General features: G+C 33.1%; 6 protein-coding genes across 15 annotated transcripts; 2 read left to right on the forward strand and 4 right to left on the reverse strand.

Moving 5' to 3' along the window:
• Positions 1-66: 66 nt before the first annotated feature.
• On the reverse strand, positions 67-3333 carry LOC100882902 (Protein phosphatase 4 regulatory subunit 2-related protein). Its single transcript, XM_003699199.3, has one exon. It carries the CDS (start codon positions 3331-3333, stop codon positions 1375-1377), a length of 1959 nt encoding a protein of 652 aa, XP_003699247.2. The 3' UTR covers positions 67-1374.
• Positions 3334-3525: 192 nt separating this feature from the next.
• On the reverse strand, positions 3526-6801 carry LOC100881000 (calcineurin subunit B type 2). The gene is made up of 5 exons (XM_012295461.2): positions 6665-6801; positions 6426-6465; positions 5839-6050; positions 5561-5770; positions 3526-5491 (listed from the first exon to the last, which is right to left on the reverse strand). The coding sequence occupies exons 1-5, from the start codon at positions 6665-6667 to the stop codon at positions 5444-5446; spliced, it is 513 nt and encodes a 170-aa protein (XP_012150851.1). The 5' UTR covers positions 6668-6801; the 3' UTR covers positions 3526-5443.
• Positions 6802-6879: 78 nt separating this feature from the next.
• On the forward strand, positions 6880-8439 carry aurB (aurora kinase B). The gene is made up of 6 exons (XM_003699267.3): positions 6880-7119; positions 7193-7384; positions 7450-7584; positions 7664-7822; positions 7898-8129; positions 8192-8439. The coding sequence occupies exons 1-6, from the start codon at positions 7007-7009 to the stop codon at positions 8276-8278; spliced, it is 918 nt and encodes a 305-aa protein (XP_003699315.1). The 5' UTR covers positions 6880-7006; the 3' UTR covers positions 8279-8439.
• Positions 8344-11179, reverse strand: Pus10 (Pseudouridine synthase 10). Its single transcript, XM_003699200.3, has 8 exons — positions 11041-11179; positions 10440-10669; positions 10201-10351; positions 10040-10141; positions 9666-9973; positions 9359-9570; positions 9151-9276; positions 8344-9066 (listed from the first exon to the last, which is right to left on the reverse strand). Exons 3-8 carry the CDS (start codon positions 10336-10338, stop codon positions 8441-8443), a joined length of 1512 nt encoding a protein of 503 aa, XP_003699248.2. The 5' UTR covers positions 10339-10351; positions 10440-10669; positions 11041-11179; the 3' UTR covers positions 8344-8440.
• A 383-nt stretch (positions 11180-11562) lies between these two features.
• Positions 11563-17398, forward strand: LOC100883123 (uncharacterized). 5 transcript variants are annotated; one of them, XR_013039757.1, is made up of 5 exons: positions 11563-13397; positions 13526-13577; positions 13658-13861; positions 16551-16713; positions 16806-17398. XR_013039757.1 is itself a non-coding variant. In XM_012296212.2 (4 exons), the coding sequence occupies exons 1-3, from the start codon at positions 11563-11565 to the stop codon at positions 13859-13861; spliced, it is 2091 nt and encodes a 696-aa protein (XP_012151602.1). In that variant the 3' UTR covers positions 16806-17398. The 5 variants fall into 5 exon arrangements, 4 of the variants coding, with proteins under 4 accessions (XP_012151602.1, XP_012151535.1, XP_012151672.1 ...); XM_012296212.2 differs by lacking the exon at positions 16551-16713; XM_012296145.2 differs by lacking the exons at positions 16551-16713; positions 16806-17398 and adding an exon at positions 14047-14700.
• Positions 15151-27461, reverse strand: hyd (E3 ubiquitin-protein ligase hyd). 6 transcript variants are annotated; one of them, XM_012295976.2, is made up of 33 exons: positions 27323-27461; positions 26226-26426; positions 25817-26138; positions 25524-25732; positions 25296-25453; positions 25014-25213; positions 24681-24949; positions 24457-24608; positions 24108-24377; positions 23917-24030; positions 23662-23843; positions 23458-23575; positions 23227-23381; positions 22859-23144; positions 22672-22788; positions 22434-22607; positions 22219-22351; positions 20818-22139; positions 20324-20735; positions 19881-20229; positions 19595-19811; positions 19472-19510; positions 19060-19292; positions 18467-18970; positions 18158-18337; positions 17711-18064; positions 17454-17639; positions 17012-17134; positions 16735-16944; positions 16291-16649; positions 16014-16220; positions 15571-15949; positions 15151-15409 (listed from the first exon to the last, which is right to left on the reverse strand). In XM_012295976.2, exons 1-33 carry the CDS (start codon positions 27382-27384, stop codon positions 15197-15199), a joined length of 8409 nt encoding a protein of 2802 aa, XP_012151366.2. In that variant the 5' UTR covers positions 27385-27461; the 3' UTR covers positions 15151-15196. The 6 variants fall into 6 exon arrangements, with proteins under 6 accessions (XP_012151366.2, XP_076392898.1, XP_012151309.2 ...); XM_076536783.1 differs by having other exon boundaries at positions 19060-19307; XM_012295919.2 differs by having other exon boundaries at positions 18467-18519; positions 18607-18970; positions 19060-19307; positions 19472-19811.
• Positions 27462-27636: the final 175 nt, after the last annotated feature.

Consider the following 27636-nt stretch of genomic DNA (forward strand, 5'->3'; position numbering starts at 1 on the left):
AAAAGTCACAAAACCATGTGTCTTCTTTGATGTAAGATGTAAGGCAGGTATTATAAATAATCCCACTTTGGTAATAATTTTTAATATATTTTCCTATAAAACAATATACACTGCTATTTTAAGTTATATCAATATATTTTGCATCATTGATTTATGTTATTTTTAAATTAATACTCTATTACTACAATTAATATACTTCTTGATAAATTACTTTTAAATGTGTATTTGCTTAAAAATATCCAATGTAAACACATGACCAGAAGTAAATTATTATAATTAAACTAGGATAATTTTTAAAACATTATACAAGTCTAGTATATTCTCCTTCAGGAGAAAAGGAGGCTATTATAATATTCGTGTTACCTGATAAAATATTTAACTATTATCTTTATACTGAAAAACACAGCAAAGTATAAAAAGAGTTATATCACTTGTTCCTTCTAATTAGAGAAAAAACAAACTTTTATCCTTGCTGTGTTTTACATTATTTTTATGTAGATAATATGTGTAATAAAGGCATTTATTTATTGGTTACAACTTGCTTCATAAAATGGAATCTATATTTTGATTCCAATTATGTATTAATACAATTGAAACCTTTATCACTTTTTGTCATTTCTGTGAACATACATTATTGAAAGCTATTAATGTTTTAAAATTGATGTATTATTTGAATTGTCAATTATTCACCAATTAATTAAGTTTCAAAAGATCCTTCTGTACATAAGACCAGTAACCAGTTTGGTATTTAATAATTAAATTTATAGTTTAATCCATGTTCAAAGGCATACCAATGAATTTCTATATGCCAGTAAAAAGTATTTTAAAATTTCAAATTATGTATTTAATATACTTTGTTTATGTAACTATCACACATTGTATTCATTAGGAGCCTCAGTAGAATTTCATATGCTCCAGTCATGAGCCACAGCCACATCCTAAGTAAAAACTTTGTCCGTATAAATCCATGATGAAATTTTTTACAAACTGATTTGAGTTAAAACCCAAACCGTGGTCAAAACTGGTCATTACTATTATAATGTTCTGGGAATAGGCAGTGTTTTGCTTTCTACAGGAGCTTAGAAATTCATATGAACAAGTTCTGTACAATACCAAAATTTTTCTTGATTTAATTGCAATTATGAAATTAATAAAGCAATAAATGATATATAATTTGACAATCTTTTGCAAATTTTATGATATTTTCTTATATGTCTTACATATTAAATCATCTAAGGAAAGTCATACAAATCATATTTAAACTACAATAAAGATTTTCTTATATAGGTAAATTTGTTTCTTCAATATATTTTTGCTTCCTGTTTAAATAAAAATCAAGCATTAAAAGTAATAGAACCTGTTTCTTACACATTATTAACTTCTAGATGATTGTGCTGCTTCTTGCTCCATTGGTTCATCACTCTGCTGAAATACCGATAACGTTTCCTCTTCGTCTACTTCCATTAATTCTACTGGTTCCTGTACCTTTTTACTCGTAGTATTTTCTATTACTGTATCACTATTTTCAATTTTAATCATAGTAGAAGTAGTAATATTATTACCTTCCAATTCTGTTATATTGCTATCTTCAACACACATTTTATCTTCATTTCTTGACTGATTCATTGCTATAGGATTTTGATTTTCTTGATTTTCTGATATTTCAACAATTGATGCAGTACCCTCTACTTTTGTATTAACAGCCTCAGTGTCTTTTGGTTCCTCAATAATGGGTATTGGATCAGGTACTATAGATTTTATTATTCTAGTTTCATCTTCTATAGCTTCAGTTATAGTTAGATTATTTTTTTCTTGATCGCAATTGAAATTTTCTGTTGCATTATCTTTGGAACATGGTTCTTCCACAATAGGTTTGGAGTCTTCTGTTAGTTCTGCTTCTTTATTGAATTCCTTTAAGTTCTCTACATCTACAGGAGTATCCTCAGACATGTTTGCGGATGTGCTTTCTTCTGTACTTACATTATCAATAATTAGACTTACATCATTACTAGACTTCTCTAAACTGTTTTCTGGAGATGTATTTCCTATGTCAGCATTTTTTAAAGGCTGTTCTTCTTTATTCTCTATGTTTGAACCATGTGTATCTTGAGTAATTGTTTGTGTATCTTCTACCTCAGTACTTGACTTGATCGTATCTTCCAAATTTTCATTTGAAGTATTTAAAAGATTTTCAACAATTGGAGAAACAGATTCTTTGCTATTCTGTACTGTTTTGCATTCAATATCTGATTTCATTGAAACATCATCAACTTTATTTGACTCTTCTTGAACATGAATTGATATTGTTCCAACTTCTGTTTTTTCATTTACTTTAGAATTATCTACATAAAACTTTAATGGCTTACTTTCAGTAGAACTAAAATCTTTTGTCTGAAAGGTAGTTTGCAATTTTCGTGAAGAATCTGCAATTTCACCTCCATCATTTTCCAGTTCCAAACTAGGCTGAGAACTGGTATCTTCGTTCATCATAGCTTCTGAAACATCACTGACAATTCCAGAAGTTTCAGGAACCATGGTCGATAAATTTTGTATTGTTGGTTCTATCTGTGAATTTTGTGCTTGTGTTGAAGAAGTTAAATTGGGAACACTAGTAAACTCTGAAGTTGTAGGTATAAAGTTAGACACATCATTATCTGATTTAGATGTCGATTCTACTTTTTCATGAGAAATCTCTTCTGTACCAAACACATTTTTTACTACAGTAGTAGTTGGCACAACAGTTTGTAACAATGAAGTTTCATTTTCGACTGTAGGTACGCTAATTGTAACTGTGGAAGAACAGTCCTTTTCCCAATATTCCATTTCTATGTCCCGAGGGGGTTGTGTTACTGATGTATCTTCATCTACAGATCCATTGACCATACCATCTCCATTCTCATTTCTTCTAGCTGTTGATCCGGGTTCTCTGGTAGAAACAACCAAGATATTCTTTTCAATAGCTCGCATAAATTTGTCAACTCTATTATACTCCTTACGTGGTGCTGTCAATAACTCACAAATTCGTTGCACGGTAAATGGAGCATTTGCAAAAGATTCTAAACGTTCCAAAAGATTGCTTTTCATAGTATCATAGTTAAAATGTTCGACATTAGGACAAGGTGCGAGATCAAGCGATGGACAGCTTTCGTAGAAATCAGTCATTACGCGAGTAAGTTTTTCTCTGAACAGAGTTTTTATTAGTGGCCACTGATAAACAGGATCACCGGTTTTTGCGACCCAACATAAATAGTCCTCGAGTTCTCGAGGTATTTCGCTTGGACGCATTTTCTGAAATTCGTCTAATGCTTGCAGCACTTCCTCCAAATTTTCCATTTTTTTTCACTTACTGCCCCCTCCGCCTTCTTTATTCACTAAATAATTTCTGTCGACAATTTTCGTCAAACTGCTAGAACCTGTAGCAAAACTTTCAGCAAGAAACAACGAAAAACGCAAACACACCGGGTACTAAATAGAAACAATGAAGGATGGGGGATGAAGCAGGGATACCAACATCTGAAACATATGTCATTGTTGACAGTGTTTGGTTAATTTTTATTTATCATTCCGTTGTGCGATGATTGAAACGATTTACAATTTTTTACATGTACAACGTTGAATGTTTATAACATAGAAGATATTATAATAACATAATATTTAAATATAAAATATATTTCAAGCACAATTTATGTCACTGAAAGACAAAGTTGTGTATACAATGTTTTGTTCATAAATAAATAACTCTTGTATATTTCAAAAGTATGTAATACCGTTTATAAATTATTCTCTATTTGAAACAAAAACGCACTAATCGATTATACTGGAGTTGTATAATGCAAAACTAATTACAGTTTTTACTACATGTTTATACATGTAATAAAAAAAATACAGTTGTAAACAAACCAAGTTTTATAATTTACATTTTTTTAAAGAATTTTCCATAGTTAGTAACGTATTAAATGAAGCTAAACTATATAAATATAGTATAACATTTACTGATAATTATTAATACCTGTTTCCCTCTTAAATTGTAAAAGATACAGAATTGGTAAGCAAAGATTACATGGAAGAGTCTATAATATATTACAATAGTAATGGTTTTCTGTTACACAGATCTGGGACAATCAATATACATGTATTTATTATTAATATTTCAAGGTATTCAGTATTTACTGACAGTACATATATATTGATTGCTTGAGATTTCCATTAAGTTTAAGTATTTCAAAGAGATGTAAATCTTGTTTGACATACTCTTTAATAGATCAATATTTCCTCATATCATCAAATGACATTAACTTATGAAACTGGTAACAATGATTTAAATATAGATTGTTTAAATGTAAACTGTTGTCACCTACTATTCATTTTGATAAAGTTTATGATTTAACATTAGAATCAGACATTAAGACTTTATAATATGTAAATGTACAAATACTTCTAGTACCAGAATAAATAATAATTTTGTAGTAAATTACGTTTTTTAATCACATAATGAAAAAATATAATTATGTAAAGAATAATAGTGCATTTGAAAATTCCATTCCTATTTCAGTCTTATTAATAGTTGTAAGAAAGACAGATTTATGTTAAAAGATTAATCTCTTTTTATATGAAGAACTTCTTGGATGTTAAATTAAGAATATTGAAGGAAATAATGTACTTCTTTCAAATGCACACTTGGTAGTACTTGAACACAATACGTATATTACAAATTCATACTGAAACTAATTAATCAAAAACATTTTTCAGATTCACTACTTACATTTCAACAATAGTTTAAATTTCATATCATATAACCTAAATAAGATATGCCTGTTCATCTAGATCTACTAGTATTTAATTGAAAAACTACAGAAACACAGTTAATACAAAATGCAAATTTTTTAGCTATCTATATTGTAAATTGTTGGAATATTTTTTTAAAAGAATAATCAAAACATATTTTAGATTCTGATATAAGGAACATTATGTTTCACTTTTTAACAATCTAAGTATTTATAACTGTATTCCTAAAGATTTTCTAAATTAACTTTACAACTTTTTATACATTAATTAAATAAAGTTATAAATTACAAAATAATAACAGAATTATTACACAAACATAACATCTTCAACTAAAATAAATATGCATGTACTTATATGCAATGTAACGAACGATATTTGATTATAACATTAGAAGTTATATAATATTTATAGAATGTGCATGATTGTAGAAAGTTGGTGGTCAACAAATTCTAATATACATTGCACTATAGGGATCATTTTAAAGGTGACAAACTGATGTACAAATTGGCTCGATTAAAGGTTTAGTAACTATCATAATTTAATGCTACAAGATTTTGTTACTTATAACTATCCAATGAATTGCTATTATTAATGAATTTATAAAATCAAACATATTACCATATTTTAATATTTAATATTTTTTAAAAGTTTTGATTATTTAGACATCAACCACCATCTTCTTATGAATATCTGTATTACCAACAACCTGAAATCACATGTAACAAACATGTTATGCAGTTACTTTAATTTTAATTTTCTACAATCTATTACTTACAGAACAGAATTCCTCAAAACTAATTTTGCCATCTTCATCTTTGTCAGCAAACAATATTGTTTTATCAACAATTTGTTGAAGTTGTGTATCTTTCAAATTATTGCCTACCATCATTTTTAGTACTTGGAATAATTCACCATTACTTATGAAACCATCATTATCCATATCATAAATTCTAAAGGCAAATCTTAATTTGCTTTCTTTGTCACCCTTTACAAAAAAGACAAAATATACTTAAGGAAACCTTTTCGATAAAACAATAAAATTGTTGTACACACCTTAACACTGAATTGAGAAACACCATGAATAAATTCCTTAAAATCAACTTCTCCATTACCATCAGCATCAAATATATCTATTACACGTTGAACTAAAGGATTTTGTTGTAACTCTGGTAATGACATAAACTCATCAATACTTAAAGCACCACTATTATCCAGATCTAATTTTCGAAATCGTTTTCCCAATCTTCTAATTTCATCAACATCAACTGACACATTAATATTTTTATTTTAAAAATATGTTGATAATGTAATACAAGGAGACAATACACAAATACATCACTATGAAGCAGTATTATAATACAACAACATAATAAATATGGTACCTTCTACTTTACAGGTGCTATGTTTAGTTGTTGTTAAAAATAAATCAGAGGCAATAATTATAAAAAAAGGAAAAGAAAAACAGAAAATTGTTTTACAGACAAATTCATATAAATATTGTTAAATTTAAATTAAAATAAACACACGATATAATTTAAATAGTTTCAAAAGTAATAAAATTTATATTGTAAACGAAAAAGTACGATCAAACAGAATAGGTTATTTCGAGGTATCAAAAATAACGTTCGATATTAACTTACAATTAGAACAGAGTTCCATAGGCAAAGAGCTCTCATTACCCTAAAAAAGGAATACCATAAAATAGTACATATATTTTCTTTATTTAAATTTTATTCTATAGAAGAGAAATAATTTCAAAACGATAACCATATAATATTTTCAGTAAAAACAAATTTGAAGAAAAATTTAACGAAACTGTAATAGTTCGATTAATTCTTTATTGAAATATAATAAATTAAAATTTAACACCCTTTATTACCATTGTGAATTTGCGTTAGAAGATTCCTTTTCAAAATTCACTAAAAAACGTCAAAATTGATCAGCAGATATTATTTTATGGTTGATAACCAATGAAAAGTAAACAAATATAGATAGGGAGCTACACCACAGTAAATGTGAATCGAGCATGAGCATGATAAACCGTGGAACGAAATGGAATTTTTAGTCATTTTAATCCTATAGATGTCACGTCGGTCAGCGAATTCATTTTAAGTTTGAATTAAAAGTGTCAGTTGAAGCAAAGACGAAAGGAATTCTATGCAATTGTAAGAACAATTGATTTGATAAAGATACTTGTAACATACTTAAAGTACGAGTCATTATGACTAATTTAGAAGTATTTAATTCTCCTCCCAATGTTCCATCAGAGTACAAAGAAATTATTCATGATACCTTATGTAAAATGGAAGAGCATGTTGAAGCTAGAGGCTCAAGGTATAAACAAATAATCCTTTTCATAATAATTAAAAAATTATTAAATTATAAAGCAAAAATTATTGTTCTATAGGTACCAATGGAGTTTAAGTGATTTTGAAATTGGTGCACCTTTGGGTCGTGGTAAGTTTGGACGTGTTTACCTGGCTAGAGAAAAGACCACTCAGTATATGGTGGCTTTAAAAACTTTGTATAAAATAGAGTTAATGAAGGGACGTGTTGAAAAACAAGTAATGCGTGAAATTGAAATTCAAACACATCTGAGGTAAATTTACTTATAAATGCGTACTTTCTTTATTTTTTAAATGTATTATAACATATAATTTTTAGGCATCCTCATATTCTTCAAATGTTAACATATTTTCATGATCACAAACGTATTTATCTTGTACTAGAATTTGCTGCTAGGGGAGAACTATATAAGGAATTAAAACGTCAACCGTACGAAAGATTTAATGAACACTTGTATGTTTATTTAAAGAGTTTTAATTTTGTTTTATGGAACATAGGTTCATTTTATTAAAGAACTTGTTTTGTTTGTTAGGTCTGCAAAGTATACATATCAGGTTGCAGATGCATTAGAATATTGTCACAGAAATAATGTAATTCATAGGGATATAAAACCAGAAAACTTATTACTTACATATGAAGGTGATGTAAAATTAGCAGACTTTGGTTGGTCTGTTCATGCACCATCATCTAAGTAAGTGTATTTAATAAATATTTTATGCAAATTTTAAATGCTATTAAAAAAAAATTACTATGATAATGATTTCAGGAGAAATACATTATGTGGAACATTAGATTATTTGCCACCAGAAATGGTAACAGGTCAAAAATATGACATATATGTTGACCATTGGTGTTTAGGTATTCTCTGTTATGAATTTCTTGTTGGTAGGCCACCTTTTCTTAGTGATTCTCAACAAGAAACTTATGTTAAGATAAAAACATTAAATATACAGTGGCCAGAACAAATTACACCTGGAGCTAAAGATCTTATATCAAAGGTAATGTTTTAAGATTGATTATTTTTTCATTTGCATAAATAATAATTTCATTTTTATTATAGTTAATTAAAAGAAAAAGTTCAGAAAGAATTTCTATGGCTGCTGTAAAGAAGCATTTTTGGATTGTAAAAAATAAGGATGCACGTTAACATAAACAATTTGTAAAATAAATTAGAATATATTTTTTACTGGGACAATAAAGAACATTAGGACATTAAAGAAATAATTCATAAAGTTTATTTAGTATATAAATGAATTAGTGATATTTACACTCGTTAATCAATAAAAAACAGATATTTTAAATAGCCAATTCATGGCCAATCTAAATTAATACCTGTCACATCCAATGCAACTATATCTACTTCACAATTGAGAATATCACATAAGCTCGGTGTAGTACGTTTAAAATCTCCGTGTACAAATTCTTTAACATATGTTCCCGCTTGTGTTTTAATATCTAGTACGAAAAACTTATTAACATCTTCATTTGCAGTGTCTAACAAATTTGTTAGTTCTTCAGGTTTTGCCCAACGAGCTCTCATTTCGTATATTAAACGGACTCTAGGACATAAAGGTCTTCTATGTAATACCCTTATTGGTGTTTTTTGAGTTATTTTCACTCGTTTTAAATTATTTAATTCTTCAAGCGAGACTGTATTTTTCGATGCATCGCGACATATGCACAGTGCTCGATAACATTTTGTTTTAACGTTTTCACCTTCCTTCAATTTTTTTAAATCAGGTGTAGATAAAATTTTTAAATTTGACGTAATTTGTACTTGTCGTGAAGCCTCATTGACTTGAGTGACTAAAGTTGATAACAAGTTTTCTGTTATTTTTGTCATTCGAGGATTAATTAATTCAATGGCAAATGGTCTTCCTCCATGTATATTTCTAACATCAACATCTTCTCTCCCAGATGATAAAAATTTAATACCTACACATGTAGAAATAATATTATACATTAGACAAAATCGCATGTTGATTAATTAATACTAATAATATTTAAATATTGACTTACATTGAGGTTTCACTGCTTCAATCATAGGATTACATATTATATCTTGAACAGATGTTGGCATTTTTTTTTCTCCATTTATAAACCATGGTGTTTGACTAAGTTTTCTTGATAATTTATTGTATTTACCTAAAATTACAATATAATGTATGTATTAAATAAACAATCTTAAACATTTACTGTCTAGATATTAAAAATTCTAAAACATTACCTCCAATAAAAATACTTGAGTGTGAGCATAAAATATTTTCTACTTCAATACTATCAGTTGTTACAAATGACACAGTTTTGAAATATTCAGCAAAAACTTTATCTGTAATATTGGTCATTAAAGTTTCTATACTTTTCCTACTGAATCTGTTATCATTACATTCTCTTTTCCTTTTATTTGTAGTTGGTTTTAATCCTCTGCTCATATTTAATCTATAACAAAGACATTGAAAGCATTATTTAACTAAGATAAAAATTCTTGACATAAACTTCTAGGTAAAGATTTAAAATATAACGTATAAACTTACAAAGAGCCACATTCTGTTTCATTATTCTTATATGCCAGGAAAATTTCAATAAAAAATGCAGATGGTGTTGTTAAATCTGCCCGCTTCTTAATTGCATTTTCTATTTTTGGAATCATTACCCATTTCCAAACATCTTTAATATTCTGAAGTTTGACTTTAAGATTCAGTAATGTATCTTCTGAAAGTTTAAGTTCAGTGGCACATTGAATATGTAACAAACGTTCTCTGATACTAATGCATACAGGTATTTTCAATGCACACATAAAAGTTTCACTGTCATAATTTTGTTTCTGTACTTCATCTTGAATCTGTTCATAAAATTATTTGAAATTTATATAGAATATCTATGCTTTGAATCAAATATTTGCACATACTTTTTGAATAACTAATTCTTGTGTTTTATTTTGAAGAATTCCCAAGCAAGCCACACATAGTGCATCATCAGTGAAATTATCTTCTATGTCAATATATTTTGACTGTAAAACAAATATTTATATTTTATTATATGTAGGAAAAACTCATGAATATAACTTACACGTTTTGCAAATTTAACAGGGTCTTGAAAGCAATCTGGCATACGCCACCCAAGAAAACGGAAACAACATCTTAAGCAACAATTTCGTTGCTGTAAAAAACTAAAAATTTGTCTTTCTTCTTCAACGAAAAGATTCATTTCAATAAAAGATCTGTAAATTATTTCAATGTTTAAGTCACGTGTAATTTTAAATAACAAACTATGAAAACATAACATTCATATAACTTATATATTCTTACCAGCAAAAATATTAATATTTAGAAGTATGATTCTTAGTTATTTAAACTTCCAAATTCTCAAATTTTGCAAATATTCAAACTTCCAAAATCTTGAATTTCCAGGCTTCTAAATACCCAAACAAATCTAAAGGTTCCATTTCATGTGTTTGTTTTGTGACGACATTTAAGCGCGGGTAATACAAGATACATGTAGTGGAAGATGTGACGGATCATTCAAAACAAAGTGTTCGCTGTACATATACAAAGATATTATATTGTTGAAACAATGGTATATAGATATAAAATAAAAGTTTCATATATTCTTTTTAATCGCTTTTTAAAAGTTAATATATTGAAAGTCTCGAGTCATGTAAAATCGAATCAAATTATATTTACAATCTCGATAATGTTTATTTATAAAATCATAATTTTTATAAAACTTGCAGGCAGTTAAGCGTAAGTCCGCTTTTAAATCAACGAAAACTTGTATTAATGTTAAAACGACAAATGTTAGTAGCGTTGCAATAAGATTCGTTGACTTCGGATCATCTCTATGGATATATATTCGTTTAAATAAGGGTCAAAGGAGAGGAGCTACGCTTATTTCTCGTAATGCACCTACATCGCGGATGAAAATAGATTTTTCGTTGTGAAGTCACACAGATGCTCTAGATATAATTCGTGGCAATTCCGTGAGTGAATTGGCAGCCATTTTTAAACTGCTCACTTAGGATAATAGAGTAGAGAGGACACGAATAATGAGAAATCGGATTGTGAGATAGTAACGTGTAAACGCGTGATATTAAATGTAGTGTAATCGGGTGCGAAGAATAAAAAGACAATTCTGCGCTCGCGAAGTGTGGGTGTTCGTTTCGAGTAGACGGTACTCGAGCGAATGCACTTCTTCCCCGTGAAATTGACGAAATGGTGAACTGTCAACACCTCTGCAACATGAGAATATGAATATAATTCGAATCACCGCGAAGAGTGAGAATCGGTTTGTTCGAGGATTAATCGCAAAGATCGTGACAGGGACAGATAGTTCGAAGCCGAAAGGCCCCGGCTAACAGCGATGTCGGTTTTAACATGCAAGAGAACAACGAATGCAAAGATCGTGGCTCTCGAATGTTAAGTTCCTATAATAATGGCAGATAATGTACACAGAAAATCGCATAAACTATCGGATGGTAGTAGGAAAACATCTAATCCAGTTCATCGTACGACCACCGAGACGATTCGGTTAGGAGAGCCAGAGAAACTGTACCAGCCGGTTAGTTTGACCACCTCGAGCAACGTGACGGCTAACAATCAGTGTCGGAAAAAGACATCATCCTTTCAAATTACAAGCGTTAGTAGTCGCATGAGCAACGATGCCGGCGAAGATTCGAACGACGATCTGGATGAATCCCACACGGAAGATAATTCAGTCGAGCACTCGCGTATCACCGACATTGATATCGAAACGCCTAGCTACTCTGAAGATACCTTCTCCAAGGAGGATGTATTCTTTAATACCAGTAATGCTGCACTCAGTACTGCTCCGGTGATTCCTACCAGTTCTCAGTATGGCCTGGCAATTGTACCTTCTGAAGGGAATAATGTCAGCAATTCGGTAAATGACAGCAATATTAATACTTTGGACATTACATCTGTTACTGACAACAATATTATTAATTTACTATCGAGTAACGCGAAGCAAGATGCAGATCTACGGGAAGTTCATTCGCATGGTAGAAATGAAAGATTTAAAGTGGTTAAAATTGAAAGTACTGAGCCTTTTAAAAGAGGTAGATGGACTTGTATGGATTACTTGGATCATACATCAGTCAATCAACCAACGGCGATTAGTACACCTAAAGTATCAGATCCGAACGAGGTATGCATATCGTATGGAGTAACAGACAGTGGAATTGTTGTACCTGATGCACCTAAACAGTCAGTTGTATCAGAAGATAAAGGTATAAGTATTGATGCTAACGGACAAGTATCCACGCTTCCAGATGTGCATACTTCAATTGGTGTACCAAGTAACCCTGCATCGGTTACTAGTGCTACTTATGCAGTAAGCAACTCACTTCCTCCTAATGCACAGCATAATCCAACACAAGTTCAAACGCAGACTAAAGTTCAGGCACCTTCACAAATTCCCCAATATTTTCAATCGTCTGCTCAACAATTGGCATCGCAACAGCAGCAACAACAACAAGGAGGACAAGGTTCTACGTTACCATCTAATCTGCAACCAACTCATCCGAACAATTTAACTCAGTCTCAGAGTATGCCACAAGGTTCTATTCCTATTATAACACAGACTGGTAATAGCAATGTGACGGCTCCACAAAATATACCTCATTCGAAAGAAGATACATACGTAACAGTGAGCACACAGAATCAGTCATTGCCAGTTCAAAATGTTTGTCAGCCATCCGTTCAACAAGCACCTGTACCAACATCTCAGGCACCTAATATTCTTGTTACACAACAACAGCAGCCACAGCCTCAACAACAGCAGCAGCAACCTCAGCAGCAACAACAACAACAACAACAGCCTCAGCAGCCATTGCAAACCCAGAAACCAATGACTCAGATTTCAGAGCCATTGACTGCCATACAAGGAATGCAGGGCATCCAGAATATTCACACAGTTCCTCAAACAGGTGCACAGCAAACTTCCTCGACTATTCATGCTCCTGGAGCACCGGTACAATCTCAAGTGATACCGCCATCTCAGATGCAACCCCAAACCTCTGGTAGTAATGCTCAAGTGCAAGTGGCACAGGTGTCAGCTAACTGCCAAAATGTTGTAGGCGGTATACAGCAAGGAAATATAGCGTTTCATCAACCAGATCCGGAGCAGGACTCCATTTCAGGCATTGTAGCTGGATCCGCTACTCAATCAGCTAATACAACCCTTTTAGAATCTTTAACAGAAGTTACTCAAGGCAGTGATGAACATCATACCCTCGAAGACAATGAAAGGTATATATTCTAGAATAGTTTGAAGCTTCTCTTTATAGGAATATACAATGTTTAACAAAATTGCGAACTTAATTTCTATGGTAGCTACATTGCAGTAAATACATTTTTTTATGTACTTTTTATTACAGTATGTCAGGGACTAGTGCTGTAGCGATTGATAATAAAATTGAGCAGGCCATGGTAAGCATTCTTTGCTGAGGGTAATTGTTAAATAAAGATAGCAAAATATGATGTTGGAATTAATAGGGAATGCTTTTTAGGATCTTGTTAAGAGTCATTTGATGTTTGCTGTACGAGAGGAAGTTGAAGTACTCAAGGAGAAAATAGCAGAGCTCATGGATCGTATTAATCAATTAGAAGCTGAAAATTCAATCCTAAAAACACATGCGACTCCAGAAACATTAGCTCAATTGAGCCAATCAACTGCAAAATTACCCCAAAACAGTTCAGGAAGTGGTCAATAGGTAACGATTGTACATAAGTTTCTATTAATACTTTGTCAAGTACATAATGGATAATATAATTATTGTATATAACTTTACGATTTTTAGAAATTTATAAACAATGAGATTTATTATATTATACATATTAGCATTAGCAATTTTTTTTAAGTAAATTAAAGATAATAGATTATTTTTTACTATTTCAGTTTACTGTTTAGGAAATATAAATAATAATTTAAATCTGTAAATTTGATTTTCTTTCAAAATGATAATCATTTTGGAAATATGTATTGTTATGATCCTAGACAGAAAAAAAGACCTATATGAGTGCATGCCAAGACTAAGCAGAATAAGTAACGGAGTTAATATTGTTTTATGATAGATTCAAGATTTTGAACATGTTAAAAGAAAGTATATAACAATATGAAATAGGCAGCTAGACATTCCTAGATTATTTTTCCTATTACCTTCGCATTTGGCCAATTTCATTCACAAATTCAATTACAAAATTGGCAATTCAACCTTAGAATTTAATGTTCAAAGAACATTTGTACCTTTTACATTACGTGTGATTTTATGTTAACATTTTATTGTCATTTTCATTCATAAAAACAGTTTTTTTACGCGAAACTATGTAATTTTCACTGTTATTAAACATCAAATCCCATATTTTGTAATCTGTACTCGTGTTGTAGTCTGATTTTCGAAGTTGTATGTATTATAATCAACATGCTGATATCCAGGGAAATAGTTACTATTACTGGTGTGCATTAAAAACAAAAAAAACATCTACAGTTTCCTGTCAACATTTTATGTTACATCTTAAACATGCCTAATAAAACAAATTTTTAATTGTATAATATTTTGTTAAACTTCCTAACAAAAATTAAAAATATACTTCTGTGATGTAAAATAAAAAGATGGAATAATTTAAAATATCATTTTCTTGATTACATGGGGTATCGTTAATTTATTCATTTGTTGATCACTTTTGAGAAAGTTTTATTTGATCACTATAAAGACTAAAGAGGACATTTAACATAAAATCTTATGATGAAAACCACTTTTTCAGTAAAAGAAATCAGAATTCATAATTACAGCTTATAAATTTATAAATGTTATAAATTTTTTCTAGGAAGGAAAAAAATAACAACATACAACATTTTTTTTCTCATATCATTATCAATAATGTGACTTCTTTTTAGGGCTATTGCGCACAAACATGGTCACATAATATATATGATATACATAACGTATATATAATATATATTATATTATATATATCTTATGCATATATATATACGTATATATAATTATATATATTTATATATATTTATATCTATAGAATCTATATATTCATACAAATCCGAAGTTCTTTGTCTTAATAGCAAGAAGTAGTTTATGTCTTAATACGTGACGAGAGCTGTACAATGGAACATATAGACGGGAAATACATGTATTTGCAGTTGGTAGATGAGCATCATCTGCTGGTCGTAACGTCACAGTCGGCATTGGTTGAAAACCATCTTCGCTTGCGGGTAATGCTGGAGATCCTGTCCAAAAGTATAGCTGTAATACAAAAACATAATTTGTCACATTATTTACAATTCAACAAATATCATTTAATAATACATATTACTATAAAACAAAATTTTTTTTAACAAAGAAGTTAAACATAATTTAATTATTTAAAAAAAATGTAATTAATACTCGAGTAAGAAATTCTTTACCAAGTCTTGTCGTTCTGAATGTGTCATTTTTTCAACGATGGACCACAACCATCGTTTAAATTTTGCCAATCTATCCGCAGATTCTCCTGATTCGTCGTTAAATGAAGTGTACGATATCAAAACGGAAACGTTAATATCACCGACTCCGTTTAAAAGGAGTCTCAAATCTTCAGATGTTAAACCATCAAGTGACCCTTCTGGTAGCACGTCGAATACCCCCTCTCTCATAGCACGTAAAGCTTTCTCTTGTACCTTGATCATGCGAACTTCCGCATATTTTCGTACGTAATCATAAACGTTACTCGCTGTTACTTCTATATCACGACCGTTAGGCATCAGTTCAATTGAACCACCTCCTTCTTCGGGACATAAATCAATACTGAAACAGAATGAAACATATAATAAAAATTCAGTTTAAAAGAGAACAATTATAGACTACGTACCTAAAATTAAGATCAAGGGTAGAAAATAAACTGTTGCTGTCCTTGGTCTCAGAATCATTAACGAGTTGCCTTAGGCTTTCATAAATTACAGAATCAAAAAATGCAAGGTCATGGAAACGGATTGGTCTTCCCAAAATGTATTTTATCACGTGACGATTCAAGAATATTGGGCACAATTCGTTTTGCAACAGACACAATCCTATAAGTCTGTAAGAAGAATATTATCAGTTAATACTTTAGTACAATGTTTGATTTTTATTCCCATCGTAACACTAACCTGCCCACGTTTCTGAACGCGTTCAGTCGCTCGTAGCTGGCTCTCCCTTGGCGCGGCGTGTAAAATCCTCTTTTGCCCGGAGAGTAAAAGAGAGGAGCGTTGTCTTCTGTGTCATCCAAAATACTATTCTCCATCTTTTTCTTGTTGGCTCCACATCGTGCAATTAAACTGAATACATCAAGATCTAACAGTGCTTCTCTTGTTGCCTCCTGACTATGACTACGGATTAATTCAAATGCTTCTTCTACTTTTTGCCGCAGAGCGTCTTCTGAGGCTAGTAACATCAACAGCTGTGCAGGGAGTAGTTCCAACAGCATTCCAGTTATTTTGTCAGCTAATGCGGGCCGTAACGCATAAACCTAAAAAGAAATAATTACCCTGAATGTTTTGAACTTGATCGGCCCATTATATTAGCAGTAGAACGTAAGAAACTATCTTTATCACCTTTGGATACAGTCTATCACCAAGTTGTTGCTGATGCATGGTCAAGTGTTCATTACTTGGATGGCTAACAGGTAACGGATGGGAATTGGAGGACGAACTACCGGCTCCAGAATTGCTACTTCCTTCGACAGATGTGGATGGATGGAAAACACGAGCTTCGAATGACAAAGCTCTTCGTGGCTCTCGACATTTTCCAGAAGATCGAGTGTTCTGGAATGAAGATACCGTGAGCGAAGAAGAATAACGCGTTCTATTTAGTCTTACTGATTGTACTCACTTGTCGTCTTAATTCACGATCGCGGTCTCTACTTTTTAACTTCTGAAGGACGTTATATTGTGTATATTTGGAGCCTACTTGCGCTGCTTCGAGATTAGGCAACTTTTCGTTCGCAAGCAATGCCTATGAAAAACATATACTTACATTAGTTTCTAAGACAAGCAGAAACAGTGCTAATGTTAAACATTGAAGCGATTCTACTGAGATTAGCTAGTTGATTTTAACTAACAGTTAGTCAAAATCACTATGGTAATTCATGAGGACTTGTTCTATTTAACATCAAGCGCGCTTGCACCTTTCCGCTAGTCATATTAAAACTGTCACAAAAACTTTATATTGTACGCAAGTTAAATTTACTTAACAAAAATAAAAATAATTTTATTACGACATTCCCTGTAATAATAGCAGCCATGATTTTTCTCTTCATCATGATGTTACAAACCTCTGCGATCGCGGTATAAAAACTTCTAGTAACACCGGAGCCTTCACCAGGTTCATCCTTGAAAATCACTTTAACGCGATTTACTGCTAACGGCGGAGTATTAGACGCACGCCTGTTATATAAATTGTACTGTGTGTTTAATTCCTTCATCGTTTGCACTAATAGCTGCGTTCTGTCTCGTTCAAGCTTAAACAGAAGATGTATCACGTGAAAATAAAACCTAAGCTTTTATTATCGACAGTATTGCGATTATTTACTTTTAATAAATTAATATCTCTCTGTTGTGAATTTCGAAGCTTCTCCATATCTCTGCGGAACTTCGCTTCTTTTACCGAGAAACCGCCCAGCTCAGACACAACTGATCCAGCTTCCAAACCAACGTCCTCCATGAAAACTCGTCCAAATAAATCAAGAGACAATCTCCAACGACCCAGTAAGATGTTATGCGATATATTACTGCCGATAGTCGGAATTGGATTTGTTTCAACTGTTTCCTGAGCCGTAGATGTTTCGTGACTTGAAGTTGGTGGATCAGTTTCTTCCGATACGATTTCCATCTCGTTTGATACCACCATCATTTCTGACGCCCCCGCCTTGTTAGCGTTCGATTCCTTTAAAATGAAATTTATATAAACTCACATATTTAGAAATTTGTCCTAACAGTTTTATATTTTATCAAATTTAATTTGAAACATTAAATTTACCGAAACTGTTCCAGCTCTAACGATTACGCTTCTATTCATTTTACATATATCCTTATTATTTTTGGTACTTCCTGCTGCTTGCTCATTTTGATTGTTAGTGGAAACTATAATCGGCGCTCGATCAATTTGTTCAGCGGCAAGTGTGTGGTCATTCGGCTGACTGAACGATTTTGCCCTTTCCTGTAACATAGAAATTCAAACGTTAGTTTCATAACATAGATATATGTCAAAAGAATTTGGTAAAAATATACAAGCAAATGTTGGTGTCGCTATCATTTACAGTAATGAAAATAAATAACAAAATATTACCGCTGGCTTCGCAGACGTCGAATCTCCAGCTGACATAGAACTACGCTTTGCATCTGATGACAGAAAAGCAGGTCCTTGAATTACTTGACTGGATGTAGGTGAAGAAACATTCTGATTATCAGTTCCTCGTGCAGACAAACCAAGCCTTGTGGGCAATCCTGCTAATCGATTTTGATTAGAGCCTGAATTCAATGCGGACTGTCTTGGAATACCAAAAAGATCTTCGCGTCTTGAATCGGGTTGTAGTAAATGCGGTTGGTCGGCTAGAGGTAAAGCTTCACTCATGACAGTATCAAATGGATCAAAGGGTGGACAACCAAGGGACAACGTAGAGTCTGATCTTTGGAGGAAAGGATGTTTCCTCCCTTTCGGTGTGCTATTAGTGCTATTTCCAGAGCCACAAATAGGAACCTGAAGTAAGTCAGGATAATCGACAGAGTCTGTTTCTAATGCGGTAGGTACTGGAGAATTATATTCTTCTCCTTCGTCATTGTCGTTTTCATCCTATGATGTATAAAACGTTATAAAAACAATATTTGACAGCGATGAAATTATGGTTGTATTTCACACGTTCTCATTAGCTCTGTACAAACCTGATCGTTCCAACTAGAGTAGTTCGACGATTCCTTCTGAGTCTCTCCCCGAGATGACATCGGTTCAGAGAGCGAGCGCATGTAATACACTAGCGCATCGAAAACATAAGCAACATGTCTCAGCGCGGAAACGTCTAACACCGGCAAGCTGTCTCTGTGTTCGCCATTGTGGGCACGCATTAAGGACAAGCAATAAGATAAAAATTCACGCCTTGCCGAATGTGCGTCGCTGCCTAAAAATAAAAATACTTAATTCTAGTTTACAAAATGTTATTCATACTAGTTAATAAAATTCACTCGAGTGTAACGTTTCCTTTGATTAAGTCTACAGTTAAAACTACAAGACTAAAATTATTTTTAGCTAAAACAAGTTTACGTTACATTCGAGTATAATACATTTACAGATGTATACCTTCGCGTTCTCTACTGCTTCTTGAAGGTTCGCCAACGCCTGCAAAACCAACCGTGAGTCTTGTAGAAGCTTGTGGAGTGGAGATATTGGAGCTCGTAGCGATACCACTGCGTTGATTCCGACCTGCATTAGACTGTAACGTCAAAGACAAAGCAGCTGTATTCAATAACCCAGTGAAATTGCCTCCGGATAAAGATGGAGCATTGTTCAGGGGATGCTCTGGGTGTGTAGGATCTGCGCTACGTGTCAATGATACTCCAAATCTCAATTGCGCTTCTGTGGCATCCATCACTGTGAGTAGCCAATCCCACGTGGGTTTTAAATGCGCTTCCAGATACATCTGTAATTATTCAAAGTACTTATATTGTATCCGCTTAGACTCTTACTACGTTTACTAAAAAAATCATACCTGTAGATTCAGTGCATCTTGGTAAGAGATCTCCATCAATCGTGGCAAAGAAGGTGCCTGCATTTTGTAATCTTGCATCATAACTAAAAGATCAGCTATCTGTCGAATTACAATTCCAAATGCACGTGCTAAACAACTGGTAGTAGTGCCCATTATTATGGGTTCTTGTGCAGCTGCAACGGCAGACGTCGCAGTAGTGCGTCTCAAAGAAGCCGAATCAATAAACCCAAGATTACTGCCACCTGTTACCCGTAATCCTGCTGTGCGTGTATTCATTTCGCGATTACGGATCGCCCATTGCATCGAGACGGGTGCAAGATTGTTACGATGTAAATGGCCGGATGAACCACTGTAATCGGTAATCAATAATGTAACAAATTTTGATATATTAAAAACAGATATATCTATACATTGAAATTAGGGTTTAAAGTTATTTAAAATACCTTCGACGTTCCAACTGTTCGTCCCCAATTTGAAAATCTTCATTATCTTGTTCATCGGTTTCACCAGCTTCGCTTTCATCGTCCTCTTGTTGACTCGATTCTCCAGATTCGTCCTCCGGGAATAATAAAATGGATCCCATTCCACCGTCAGATCCTGCTGTAGCGCCGGTTTGTACACTGCGCTGGGCAGACGCTGCATCTTGATTGCTGTGATTATCGTCAGAGTCTGATTCGGTTTCTGCTTCTGCTAAGAGATCAAGTTCTGTATCGGATTCACCGTCTCCTGCTTGCTCTTCACCTACACCGCCGGCATTGCTATCAATTTCACCAAGCGGTTGCCCAGGAACGGTTCCAGAAACTCCAGATTCTTCGTGCTCGCTTATGTCACCATCCACATCCATAGGACCTTCTGCTTATACGCAAGATGTAACTCAATTAGAACCAACAATTTTAGCGGTATGGTTTAAAAAAATAATTAACGTTGTAAAATATACCTTCACCGCCTTCTGTTTCGTCCATAGCAGAAACATCTCTGGCGATAGTGATGTTATTGTTTCCTTGCTGCGTTTGCAAGGCAGCGTCTAAAGTTTGGGAGCTGACACCACTGTGAGGTATCAGTGGTTCTATGGAGAACAATTCTTCGGAGCCATTTATTACTTCAATTGCTGAGCTGGTCAATGTAAAGGGTGCCGTTGGACGAGCAACGCCTAATCTGACAGGTGCTATCAATGAGTCAGCAGTTTCGCACAACTCCTCGACTGCTAATTTGATCAGTGCTTGAAAAACTTTACGGCATTTCATCAGGGGTTGCGATGCTTGACTGATGTTTCTTCTCTTCGTCGTATTTGGTGCCATTTCTATCGTGAAGATTACAAATATTCGAGCCACGGATCGTACAAATCGGCGTGCTACGTTATTTGCTTCCTCTTGTCGCCCAGGTACAGTATCGTTTTGCAATTCGCGTATCAACGTTGTCAGTAAGGTGTCGAGCATTTCGGCGCTGCATTTAACTAACAGTGAGTGAGTGAATTTGTCAAGCAACGCAGTTCCACTTTGACGGCACAACTGCCCTTGGTCTCCAAACAATTGATCATTGCTATTCACGGATACTCCTGACATTATCATGCATTGAACAGCTGGCCAATCGTTCAATAATCTTTCTAAAGCCTTTCGGCTAAAACGAGGAGGTTCCAGGTCATGATCCGGCATGTTGGCTTCAGCAGTCAAGCCATCGGATGACGGTCCTTTACGACTTCCGGACGTTGAACGCTGCCGAGGTGCAGAACGGCACTGTCGTTGTTCTATTAACTGTCTTCCTACCGTCTGAACTAGAAACAGCAAGATACTTTCTCCCCTTGAATTTATTTTTGTGGCCAGATCGGTATTCACTACGAGTCGACAAAGAAGCTCATAACGAGCTCCTTGATGACCGGCAATCAGAGCACGACATTTACATTTCTCCCAGCAGTCACAGTAGGCTGTGGGAGAAGTAATTTTCATTTTACAATCGTGTCCTCTGTGACAAACGCGAGCACACTCTGTGCAGCAGCATAAGGATTCGGTTAAGCCACAAGTTCGACATTCGAAAATATCCTGATTGATGTGGTCGGCACCAGTCCATGTAAAGCTACACGTGTCGTTGCAACAAGTGACAAATAATGGTGATAAATCTGGATTAGCATCAGGAGGAAGTATCATTGCTGAACATTCTTTTTGATCTCTCCCAACTCTTTGAATAGTGTCTAATAAAATGAGAGCTGCGTGATATGCACGGACTGAGACAGCAAGCATTAATGGTGTTTGACCTTGAACGTCCCTATTAATACAGAAATTCAATTAGATTTAAGATAATAAAAATATCTTGTAAAAATTATTAATAAATGCACAATAGTTACTTTGCTGTGAGTAGTTCCTTCAAATGAGGGGCTAATACACTACTTTCGCACATATATTTCAATATAAGCAATGCATTATTTCGTCTTTCAACCGAGTCAATGATGTAAGTGTTATTAGATGTTGCTCCAACGCCTAAAGCAAAAATAATACTTGTTTAGTAATTTGTAATAACATCACATGAAGAGAAGTGAAGACGGAAAGGTATTCAATACACCTTCACCTGATTTATTCATCATAGATATACTGGCAGCACCGATGCTAAGTAAGCTATCTTCTTCACCTGAAGTATTATCGAACGCTTCCGGTGGCCAACTTAAAGTTGGTATTGGTTCTTCAATGGGCGCGGACGGACCATCCACGGTGTTCGAAACTAATTCACGTTCGATACCTTGAAATCGAGATAACCGAGTAAATATCGTATGCTAGAAATAGTCAAAGAATAAATTTAATACCTTGATCATTTTCCTTATTCGAAGTTGGTGAGCACATACTGATGCAAGCATGCAAAATGTTACGATTGCCGTCGCAACGTTCCATGAGTATTGTCTGAAGTTGTGCTAAATTATTTTCTAAAATATGAAATGTCATATTAGCATTTTTTAACAATATTTAAAAAATATTTACAATTGTTATACTTACTGTGATCTTGTTCTAAATTACAGAATACTTGTTTAACGCTATCATAATCGCATCTTAATATGCGTGGCATAAGTAAAAGGCTATCAAATGCTAACGCAATAACTGCAACTTGATTTTTCATGTTGGTCGAATTCGAACAAGTTGGTATAGGAATGGTGGAAGCACCAATACAAAGTACTGGAACAAGATCTAACCAATTTGGATCACGAATAGCATCAGCACAATCTTTTACTAATGGATAAATAGTATTATTCCCATCCCTAAGTATCATAGAACACTCAATATTCTGTAACATAATATTCGACCATTATTTCTGTATACTTTAGATTCAAATTATGCTTTCAATAATAAAAGTTGTAAAAACATACTTCTCCTGCACTCGTCAGATTGATATTTTGTGGCTGTAAACCTAAGAAGGACGAAGTATCTGATGGAATATAACAATCTTGCACGTATCTTCCAGTGCTCAAATTGTATACAACATAACTTAATTTATTTCCGGTTTTCAGTATAGCATGGATACCTGTGAGCAATGCTCATTAAAATATACTATTTATGCTAAGAATATTACAGATGTCAAAATGTTTTAAAAGTAATACCTTGTCCATCTGTAGCAATGGTTAAAATATTATCATTTGATCCTTCCACGATGTTCACTCTTCTAGGCGTTCTTTGGAAACAATCCGGTGCTCTTGGATTCATAGACGATTTTATTACCTGAAAACATAATCCAAAAATGCATAGAATACTTTGTAATTATTTTTATCCACATCATATATATTTCTATCGAATATTCAATGTACCCGTAACTCGTCTTTCCTTAACAATCTGCAGTCAGCTAGCAATTTGATTGATTCTTCAGCTGTTAAATCCTTAAAATCTGATGTACTGAAATCCTTCTCCTTAATCTCCTTTTCTTTCTCCTTCGAATCTTTTGAAAAGAATTTTACAGCAACGTAGCAACCGTCAACTTTTATAACTTTACCTAAATATGAAACATATTATTAAATATATTATCGATTAATTTATCGATTATTTGTTGGTTACATAAAGCATACCAATTGGTACAGTTTTAACGTCCTCTACAAAAACAACGTCCTTTAATTGCCAATCCTCCTCGTCTTTTCTCTCAGGTTCGCCTTCGTTCCGAGGCGTCACTCGTTTTTGTCGTTCTACAAAATTTACCTTATTCAACTTTATGTTCATTAAAAGCTTAAGGAATAATTGAGAAATAATATGAAATTCTTACTATGACTTGTTGTAATGCTACCAGTATCACTGCAAGTGCTCGAAGCTGGCGAGGGAGGTGGAGGCATATCAAGGCGATCAGCAGTTTCTTTATGATTGGTCTTATTTATAGTACCCGTTCCATTATTTCCATTTGTCTCACGTTTGTCTACGTTAACACTAGGTAAGTGAGTTCCAGCTGGTAATATTTTGAATCTGTAATTAGCATCTAAATTCCAAGCTGCTACTAACAACTGCCCCACTTTTGGAACTCCATTGGCAATTGTAAATCCTAAAAGAAATACACCCATATAATTACTCCATAAAATTATGCTAATTAGAAAAAAAGCACCTCTCAGGTTACAATTTACCTATTGCACCGGGTTGATATATAGGACTATTTTTCATACAAACGTGGGTTCCATAACTGATATCATTTGATATCGTAGATGGTCTGTGTTTACGTGATTTAGCTTTATATTTTTCCCATAACTTTTTACGTTGGGCAAACGGTAAGACACCCCTATAAATATAAATATATTTATATAGTTGTCATAAAGGACAAAAGACATTAGCTTTACTCAATTTAACTCACCACCAATACAATGCACCACTTTCAAGTCTGGCAACAGTGTACAAAGCACAAGTATGAAGAGATACTATTTTATCCAATGTAAATTCAGTAAAAGTTTGAGCTGGATGTTCAAGACGAGAAGCAACATGTCCCAGAAGCTCATCAAGCCAAGTAGCTACTTTGCCACTTTCAGTGCTAACAGAACAACGAATTGCTGTTGCAGATATGTTAATTATCTTTTCTGATGTTATTGCTAACCATGGAGCTTTTGGATGATGTATATTTGGATTCTGAAATAAGTTTTTGTAAATAAGTTTTCTATCCAGCAATGAAATAAATTCTTTGAATACTTACTTCTGGATCTTTGTATGGTTCAGACTCTGACCATTTCCATTGATATAATTGTCCACCGGCAGAAACAGCAATTAATTCACTATACAGTGAGGCAATTTGTACAAAACGAGGAGCAGGATCGCTGCTACGTTCATGCCACCACTCCAATTCTTCTGATATCCATAATGGACTTTGAGATGCCAATTCTTTCTTTTTGTTATCTAATCAGATAGAAAAAAAATTGAAATATTAACAATTATGAGTCGATGAAGGCAAAAGAAAATTTTGTCCATAGATTACTACCTGACTCTTTTTCCCAAGATTCTTTAAGCGCTGTTTCTAACCACCGCCGTGGTCCACAATACTGACGATCCCTCCATCTACTGAAACTATCACGGTCCCGTTCAGATGCACGTTCACCTTCCCTATCATTACCTATTCTGCGTGATGAACTTCCACGGCTAAAAAGATATAAAAATATATAGCCATTTCTTTTAATAAAAAAACTGAATGCAATAAAAAAGTAATTACTTTCTCATTCCTGTATACCCAAGCATATCTTCAGAAAACATAGAGTCTGCGTCAAGTATAACAGAATGATCATTACTAAATCCACCATCTAGCAATGAAATAAGATCTTCTGGAACATATGTGTCTGCTGCATCTTCCGCATCATCACCTTCTTCATCATCTCGTGACAGTAAATTATTTACTGCTAAATTTACATCTAAATTTGTACGCTATAAAATATATTCCAATATATAAAATAAATCCTTAATGCTGAATGTGGCTCAAATAATTTTATTTAAACAATAATAACACACCTGTAATTCTCTAATAATAAGATTGCGACTTTTTCCCTGCAGAACCACTTGAGCCTGTGAAATGAGATCTTCCGGAACAAATGGAGCAGGTACCAATGCAATAGGACGGGAGCTACTACCACTTCCACCGCCCATAATTACACCTGGAGGCCCTATCCTGCCACCGCTACTACTACCTCCACTGCTGCCACTTCCACGAATTGCAGAACTTCCACGCATAATTCTTGTGCGCGATCTAGACATTCCTGCTCTACTTCCACTTCCACTGCTGTTACCACTGCTTGGTGCTGAATTGGAATTGGCAACATGGTTTTTATTTGTGCTACAATAAAAATATATTATGTAATTATGATAATTATATCACGGTAACAACAAGACAAGTCTTAAATACAGCATATCTATTAATTACTTTCTGTTTGGTTCATTTTTGCTTAAGTCCAATCGGTCTGACAACACCGTAAACGCAACTCTGCAAATTTTATGATCTTCAGTAAGAAGGGCAATGTGTGTTGGTCCAACAACAATACGCTTTACTGCGATCTTCAATCCATTAAATGCTGGTAATGTCACAAAGCCATATCTGTTGATTTTTTCTGCCACTTCCTTTAACCTAAATAAATTTGTATTTATCAAAATGTTAAATGAATAATTACATTGCTACACCTGTATATCTATTATAATTTATTTTATATTCTCTACAATATACTAAATACACCAATAATAACATTTGTATCATTATTACAATGAATAATTAACATTATTAATTTGTTCCTTTAACATTCAATGAATGTAATACGAACATAAAATTACTTTTATTTTAATTTATTATAAATGTAATAAAAAGGTAAGACACATACATATATACAAAATATGATTAAAATAATAAATGTACTATATATAACAATATAAAAGAACTATGCAATATTGTGTAAAATTAAGTAACGTATTAACTGTTAAAATAAAAATAAACAACTCAATTTATCAGATGTATTTAACAAACATAATCACATTTATAATGAAATATCGTTTAATACATTGAAAAAAATTGTGATATTTATTCATATAAATTACAGATACAATGTATAATAAAAACTAAAGGTAAATACCTTTTTTATATCTGTACTACATATGCATGCATATATACATTTTTTTTATTTAAACAAGTGTAACAGTGACTGCTAAATCCTTACATACAATATTTTATTTTACAAACGATACATACACGCCTATTATTCAACATAAATGAGATAATGTGACAATAAACTCATAACTTTCAAACGATAAATGTAAAATTATTCAATTATTCGTTGAAGATATCGGTATTAAAGTAAATATCGCTATTGCGAAATATAAAAACGAAGGGAAAAACGAAAGAAATGTATGCTGATTGCAATGAAGAAACATGTTCAAACAGGAACAACGAACGAATGATTTCAATACGAAGAAGAGACAGACATACCAAAAAGATACATTAATGGGAAACCGATAATGGATACGTTCCCTTACCTATCATTTAATTGATCATCTGTTCCTGGTAAAGGATGCGCAACAAAATGTATCGATGTCATTTTACTGGTGCGTAAATCTGTTTAAGACCAAAATGACGTTTTAATAATTTTATACACACAATTTCACCACACCACTGAAACGATATTCAGCCATGTTTCTGAAGAAACAACCAGTTACGTGTTCTTGAAAGCAAACGAACTGAACTATACTGGTGTATTCATAAATGCATTAAAAATTCTCACTAACACAAACGTGATCTTATTCAGAAACGTTGAAAATCACGTGTGTAAAACTAATATTCATGAACCGAG

This window comes from Megachile rotundata, chromosome 11 (assembly GCF_050947335.1).
Source record: "Megachile rotundata isolate GNS110a chromosome 11, iyMegRotu1, whole genome shotgun sequence".
In the NCBI taxonomy this organism is placed as follows: Eukaryota; Metazoa; Arthropoda; class Insecta; order Hymenoptera; family Megachilidae; genus Megachile; species Megachile rotundata.

What these genes read in the sequence shown, in the direction of transcription:
- hyd (XM_012295724.2), bottom strand. Translation starts at nt 27,384, where the DNA reads ATGACATCGATACATTTTGTTGCGCATCCTTTACCAGGAACAGATGAT. An exon ending in AAAAATGAACCAAACAGAAA is followed by an intron (nt 26,139 to 26,225) that starts GTAATTAATAGA and finishes TTTTTATTGTAG; the next exon opens with CACAAATAAAAACCATGTTG. An exon ending in TTAGAGCTGGAACAGTTTCG is followed by an intron (nt 18,065 to 18,157) that starts GTAAATTTAATG and finishes TTCATTTTAAAG; the next exon opens with GAATCGAACGCTAACAAGGC.
- aurB (XM_003699267.3), top strand. Translation starts at nt 7,007, where the DNA reads ATGACTAATTTAGAAGTATTTAATTCTCCTCCCAATGTTCCATCAGAG. An exon ending in GTTGAAGCTAGAGGCTCAAG is followed by an intron (nt 7,120 to 7,192) that starts GTATAAACAAAT and finishes ATTGTTCTATAG; the next exon opens with GTACCAATGGAGTTTAAGTG. An exon ending in GTTCATGCACCATCATCTAA is followed by an intron (nt 7,823 to 7,897) that starts GTAAGTGTATTT and finishes TAATGATTTCAG; the next exon opens with GAGAAATACATTATGTGGAA.
- LOC100882902 (XM_003699199.3), bottom strand. Translation starts at nt 3,333, where the DNA reads ATGGAAAATTTGGAGGAAGTGCTGCAAGCATTAGACGAATTTCAGAAA.
- LOC100881000 (XM_012295461.2), bottom strand. An exon ending in TATGGAACTCTGTTCTAATT is followed by an intron (nt 6,051 to 6,425) that starts GTAAGTTAATAT and finishes TTAATGTGTCAG; the next exon opens with TTGATGTTGATGAAATTAGA. An exon ending in TTTCTCAATTCAGTGTTAAG is followed by an intron (nt 5,771 to 5,838) that starts GTGTGTACAACA and finishes TTTTTTGTAAAG; the next exon opens with GGTGACAAAGAAAGCAAATT.
- LOC100883123 (XM_012296212.2), top strand. Translation starts at nt 11,563, where the DNA reads ATGGCAGATAATGTACACAGAAAATCGCATAAACTATCGGATGGTAGT. An exon ending in ACCCTCGAAGACAATGAAAG is followed by an intron (nt 13,398 to 13,525) that starts GTATATATTCTA and finishes TTTTTATTACAG; the next exon opens with TATGTCAGGGACTAGTGCTG. An exon ending in ATAAAATTGAGCAGGCCATG is followed by an intron (nt 13,578 to 13,657) that starts GTAAGCATTCTT and finishes AATGCTTTTTAG; the next exon opens with GATCTTGTTAAGAGTCATTT.
- Pus10 (XM_003699200.3), bottom strand. Translation starts at nt 10,338, where the DNA reads ATGAATCTTTTCGTTGAAGAAGAAAGACAAATTTTTAGTTTTTTACAG. An exon ending in CTGTTAAATTTGCAAAACGT is followed by an intron (nt 10,142 to 10,200) that starts GTAAGTTATATT and finishes TTTGTTTTACAG; the next exon opens with TCAAAATATATTGACATAGA. An exon ending in AAGAATTAGTTATTCAAAAA is followed by an intron (nt 9,974 to 10,039) that starts GTATGTGCAAAT and finishes TTTTATGAACAG; the next exon opens with ATTCAAGATGAAGTACAGAA.